This window comes from Mustela nigripes, chromosome 14 (genome assembly GCF_022355385.1).
Source record: "Mustela nigripes isolate SB6536 chromosome 14, MUSNIG.SB6536, whole genome shotgun sequence".
Lineage (NCBI taxonomy): Eukaryota > Metazoa > Chordata > Mammalia > Carnivora > Mustelidae > Mustela > Mustela nigripes.
Genome location: NC_081570.1, coordinates 3705903 through 3711924, shown reverse-complemented (window position 1 = coordinate 3711924; position 6022 = coordinate 3705903). Strand labels below are relative to the sequence as shown.

General features: G+C 62.2%; 1 protein-coding gene across 6 annotated transcripts in view; it reads right to left on the bottom strand.

Moving 5' to 3' along the window:
• Positions 1 to 6022, bottom strand: part of KCNAB2 (potassium voltage-gated channel subfamily A regulatory beta subunit 2) — an 82076-nt gene that overhangs the window by 3910 nt on the left and 72144 nt on the right. For all 6 annotated transcript variants that reach the window (XM_059377260.1, XM_059377262.1, XM_059377264.1 and 3 more), the window contains 5 exons: positions 4276 to 4361; positions 2398 to 2518; positions 2116 to 2210; positions 1151 to 1271; positions 690 to 778 (listed from right to left, as the gene is read on the bottom strand). In XM_059377260.1, the coding sequence (XP_059233243.1) occupies positions 690 to 778; positions 1151 to 1271; positions 2116 to 2210; positions 2398 to 2518; positions 4276 to 4361 (512 nt within the window). The remainder of the gene's footprint in view (positions 1 to 689; positions 779 to 1150; positions 1272 to 2115; positions 2211 to 2397; positions 2519 to 4275; positions 4362 to 6022) is intronic.

Below are 6022 nucleotides of genomic sequence, written 5' to 3'. Positions count from 1 at the left end.
CAGAGGCTTAACCCACTGAGCCACCCAGGTGCCCCAATAAATAAAATTTTTAATAACTAACTAAATAAATAAATTCTTTAAAAAATAATTAAAATGTAGGTGGGCATTGGGTCCCTCCTCTGCTCTTGTCTCACTCAACAACCAACCACCCAAGTCCCTAGAGCGCCTGGGCTCTGTCCCGCCCCATCTGCGCCAGGCCCCGCCCCTCTGCGCCAGGCCCCGCCCCTCTGCTCCAGGCCCCGCCCACCGGTGCCCCGCTCCGCCTCTTCTGTTCCTTCAGGTGTTTGCCGGTCCCACTCCGCAATGTCGGAGCCTTTGCTCCCACGTCACTTTCTCAGCAAGCCTACCTCACAGCCCCCTTCAGCCTGGGCGCACGGCACCACGGCCCCCCTGCGCCCCCCAACTCTAACCCTAGCCCTGCCCTTGCTCTACAGCCTGTCAGAGTCTCATGTCCCCCCGTCCTGCGCTCCGTGCCCCCTGCCTGCTGTTCCAGAGCTGGCTTCTCTTCCAGAGCTGCTCTTCCAGAGCTGGCTTCTAAGGGAGCTCTGCGGTAGCCGGGATGCTCACAGCAAAACTGGCCCACGGGAGGTGCCCAACAAACACGGGCAGGACCAAGGACTGACTGCGACCCTGAGTTCGGCCCCAGGGCCTGGGGGGGGACATGCCCAGCAGCCCCCTTCCCAACTCACCTGTATGGCTCCAATGTTCTCCATGAGCTGGTCTGCGCTGGAAGCACCCAGGAGCACGGAGCTGACCCCCTCGTTCCTCAGGCACCAGGCTGGGGCAGGAAGACCAGAGGTGAGGGACACACAGTCAGTGCAGGGGCCCCTCCTTCTGCCTTGTCCCTGATGGGGCCACAGAGACCCGGCCTCTTGGTTGCGGCGCTGAGAGTGTCCAGGAGGGTCCAGCATGTTGGGGGGGCTTTGCCTGGGACGGGGCTGCACAGGCTTCTGGGAGAGCCCTGGCACCAACTGCTTCCAGGGAGAGAGGTGGCCCCCGGGCTCAGGGATGACCCCCCATGCTTCTCTCCCCATGAAAGTTGGAGCCCTATTACCTCTGGCTGGCTAAAGGAGGGAGCAGCCCTGGTCCTCAGGGACTCCTGACATGGCTCCGGGGACAAGAGTCAACCTTACCCCCCAAGTCCTCGTACCTATGGCTAGCTGGGGGAGGGTGCAGCCCAGGCGCTCGGCGATGGCCTGCAGCTCCTTCAGCTTGGCCTGCTGGCGCCGGCCCTCCTCACTCAGGATCTTGTCCTTCAGCCACTGGTAGCCCTGGTGGTGGGGTGTGGAGAGCAGACAGGTCAGGGCAGGTCACCTGGACCTGTGTTTGCAGACGGCTGACGCTCCGTGCCACGGCAGCATCCGCACCCCCAGACCAGCCGTGCCCCCTGTAGAACAGAGCTGGGCAGTTGGAAGGACGCGGCCTGTTGAAGGGGAAGCCCAGAGCCTGCAGGGTTGCTGAAGCCAGGCCCCTGAGCCAGGACGAGGAGCCTGGCAGTCTGGGAAGGAATGCTTTGGCCTCTGGCCTCGAGACCAGAGCTCTGGGGAGCTTTGGTCTCAGCTGCCCCCAACCCTGGCATTGCAGTGCCTTTCAGGGGACTCGCTGACTCTGCTGTGGACTGGGCGGGAGTGGGGTGGACAGGCCATCCTCAAACCCGAGGCAGGGGGGCTTTGGGGCTGGATCTGCCCTGACCTGGGTAGGCCTTTCTCTGCCTGCTCCTCCTCCCCCAAACCCTGCATTTTGGAGACCCTCCTGCGTTCCCACTGCAGAGATGTGTCTGTGTGGGTGGGGGGGACTGGTTACAGATCACCTCCGGGGAGCGAAGGAAGCAGCTCTGCAGGCCGGCCCGGGCCCCAGAATGCGCAGGGGGTATCTGTTGCTGCAGGGGCCACCCAAACAGCCCTCGTGGACCCGGTTCAGGCCTTCGGGGTGGGGCGTGGCGGGGCTGGCGAGGGAGTGGAAGCGCTTTCTCAGCCGGGGCAATCCTGTGACGGCAGCAGCCTTTCTAGCGGCGAGCTCTGGTTCCCCTGCCCTGCTCTGCCCCCGCAGTGTCCCGTCCACCCCGAACGCCTGTTGCCTGCCCGTCCCCTCCCCCCAGCCTGGCCGCTCCTTCACCTTCAAGGAGGCTCTTGAGTAGGGGGGGATGCCGCTGTCGTACTTTCCGGAAACGATGCCGCAGGCCAGAGGGGACCAGGTCATGGCGCCCACTCCTGGGAGAGGAAAGCCAGGAGAGGTCAGGCCCAGGGTTCTGATGCAGGGGGCGGGGGGAGTGGACGGAGCAAGGGAGAGAGGAGGAGGGGTGCGCTGGGGAGGGCGAGGGGGAAGAGGGGCTGGGGTGGGGCCGGGGTGGGGCGAGGCAACGGGGAAGAGGCGGGGTGGGGTGGCGGGGGAGCCCACCTATCTTGTGGAAGAGCTCGGGCAGCTGCACCTCCACCTTCTCGCGCTGGAACATGTGGTACTCTGCCTGCTCGCAGATGGGCGGGATCAGGTTGAACTGCCGGGCCACGGAGTAGGCCTCCTAGGGGTGCAAACAGGACCACGGAGGGTCCCCGTCCATCAGCAGGGCTGAGGGCTGCCCGGAGAAGCAGGCGCGGGAGACACAGAAGCCTCCGCAGGAAACAGCTGGCCCACCGGCTCTCCCCCGCCCTCCTCTCTGGGGAGATTCACGGCTTTCCTGGGAAACTGTTAGCCTGTCCCCCCACCCCCTCTGCTGGGAAAGGGGGTGAACCCCACAGCTGAAGGCATGGGGGGAATGCACAACTCAATAGAGAGACTCGGGTTCTGGCACTTATTGGCTGGGTGGCCTTGGACAAGGAGCTCGCCCCTCTCTGCCTCAGTTTCCCCATCTGTCGCTGACGTAGTTCACAGCCTTCAGGACAGTGCCTGCCTGCTCTGCGGTTCCTGTTTTTATCAGGGTCATGACTCCAGAGCCCCAGCCCTGGGATGACGGTGGCCGTGGCGGGAAATGCTACGCCAGGAGGGGAGAGAGGCCGGCATCGGCCCATTTCTGGGACTTGGAGCTCAAGGCCCGGACTCCGGACTCCCACCAGATGGGCGTGAGCCAGGGGTGAGGTCTCCAGACAGACTACGGGGAAGCCCTGCCTGCCAGCGGGAGACGCCCTTTCCCCTTTGGTCTGAGGTGCAGCTACTGCCTCTGTAAGATGGGGATAAGACACCGACAGCGCGGTGAGCTCCGTGCCGGCTCCAGGCAGCCTCAGAATGCTGCCAGTGCCAAAGGCAGATGAAAATCGCCAGCATCTAGAATTGTGTTAACTTGGAAATTCTGCTTAATATTTTTGATGAAGCAGAAAGCTGGGACTCACCAGAGGAGAGACCCCCTCCAAAGGACCCCAGGAATTCTGGGGGGGAATTCTGGGAGGAGCAGCATGGGAAGGGCGGAGGCTGGGAGGGGTCTGGAAGCAGGGGTGGAAGATCAGCTTGGAGACAGTCCTGGCAAGACCCGGTCCCCAGACCGCTGCTCTACTCCCTGGGCCCCCAGCTCCCTGCCTCTGAGGGTGGGGGACATCCCACTGACCCTTCTGGGATACCCAGAAAGACCAAGAAACATCCGCCGGCCTCTGTCTCTGCTGGCTCCCTGGAGGGAAGGGGACTGGGGAGGGGAGGCTTTCCTGAAAGTGTGGGCGAGGGGAAACATCAGGGAATAGGAGATGGAAGCTGGGCTCCCAGCACTGGCTCACATTCCCAGGCAGCCCAGGCCCACTGAGCTGCAGTTTGGAGACTGACCTCAGCACGTGCTGAGTGACCTTGAGTGTACTACTTAACCTCTCTGTGCCTCAACACCCGCATTGGAAAAACAGGATGACAGCAACATTGACTTTGTAGGGTGCTGTGAGGATTAAATGGGAGTTAGTCCACACGAGCCCTCAAATCTAACGGCAGCGGGAGCATCGTGGAAGCTCAGGGCCGGTGGCCAAGCCCCAGCTCGTCTGCGGAGAGGGTCACACCGGTTCTCTCAGAACAGCCTTCTGGGGGCGGGGAGCTAGGTCATCCTAGTGGTCTTGTTCTACAGGTGAGGAAACCACACTCAGAGAGGTCAAGCCATCTGCCCAAGGCCACACAGCGCTGGGACTCAAGAGCCCTGCCTGCGGAGGTAGCGGCCACACGTCACCAAACCCGGTTATCCGGTTAAACCGGTTAGGAGCCGGTTATCCGTGCCATCGGGACCAGTGGCCCTGGATCTGCCCTCCATCCCTAGAAGGGGGCCGGGAGCCCACGTCCCACGGATCCACACACGCGGAGAGGTCGCCACCGTACCATGATCTCCATGGAGCTCCAGCGCGACGTGCCCCAGTACATGGCCATCCCCTGGTTAATGACATGGGTCATGGCGCGCACGGTCTCTGTGGGGAGAGAAGGGGAAACTGCGGGTTGGGGGTGAGGCGGCCAGGAGCATGGGGCGCAGCCTGGGGACATTCTGCAAATACAGTTGGGGGCGCCGGGAGGAGGGGGGAGCTGCAAAGGTGTCTTGCAAGCAGTGTACTTCCTGGCTCCAAAGTCGGGTGTGGCGGGGCCGTTCAGGGACCCCGGGAAGAAAAGCGAACCACAATCCAAGAAGCTGGTCTCGGAAACAATTTCCCCAAACAGTTACAAGTCTTTGTAAAGGATCTTTGAAGAGCGGGTTCTAGACGGACTTGGGGCGTCTCTGCGGCACACTGGAGTGACCAGGGAAAGGTGAGATCAGAGAATGTGGGTTTGGACTGTCGAATGAGGAGGGCGGGTTCTCTCGTTTGGGGACAAAACAGACCCGCAAAAAGGCATCAGGAAGTCTTCTGATTCAGGCTACGCCAGATTCGCACTGGGATCTGAGACTGAATGGAGAGGTCACCGCGGCCTCTGTCACGACCAAGGGCAGGGCGGGGCCCTGGATGCTCCCAAAGGATGGGGGCTGTGGAGGTGAGCTCCCCTCGTGTCCCCCAGAGCCGGAAGTAGGCACGGAAAGCCCTGTTTGTATCCACCCCGGTTCTCAGACCCGCCCGGTGTCAGGCAAGGGAGCCTCATCCCCGCGACACGATCGATTCTTCCCAGTACTCAGAAAAGTTTTTGAGAAATAAAAATCTGCCGGTGACAGCCTTCCCACCACTCCCACGCCAGGCGGTCTCCGTCCACAGGGACGCTGTGGTTTTTAAAACAGACTTGGCCTCCAGCTGAAAAATTTCGAACTGTCTCGCAGCTTTGCAGGGGAAGGGCGAGTCATCAGATCCCTCACTGACCCATACAGTGCTTGCAAGTCCCACGGCCAAGGGCAGGGCGGGAAGTAGGGCTGAAGAACAAGTGTGTCCAGAAACGAAGCAGCAACCTTGACCCCTGGAAGTCCAATCTCTCCCCAGGTGGCCGGCTCCTCATCTGCTGCTGAGATGGAGGTGGGGGCTGGGGTCCCCGAGACAGCAGGGCGTGGGAGAGCCCAAGGAGAGAAGGAGAAGGCGGGCTTTGTCCCCAAGGCTCCGCCACCGAGTGGCACCGGCCCTTTCTCCTGCTGAGAGCTGCCCCTGTTTTGGGGTGTCACTTCCCACCCATCCTGGGTCCTTGGGCGCCCCTTTGGCCGAGGGCCCCTCGTTCAGTAGAGAGTTAAGATAGCCGGGGCTTCTGGGATGCTGGTGTCAGGGGTTCACCCAGGACCCCCAAAAAGTCACACGTCAGCTTCCAGGCCTGCAGGCCAGTGCTGCCCTCTCCTTGCTTCCAAGATCAGGGACTGGGCTCCTCTCTGCCCCTCCTCAGGAGGGGAGGGCTGGCAGGGAAGCCTGGACATCCGCCCTCACCCCCGGGGACCGCCGACAGGCTGTGGGGGCTTGAATGCCAACACCACCCAGTGCGAAGGAGACCCGCCCCGTCAGAAGGCTTGGGGGCCCCAGGAAGGGATCCGCCTACATCCCAGGCTCCGGGCTGGCTGTCCTTGTCACGCTCTTTAGGAAGACCCTGAGGGGACCCTGGTGACCAACCAGCATCACATGGATCTCTCCAGCCAAGGCTTGGGCCTACATGCCTGAGAGGCAAGTGGGGGACT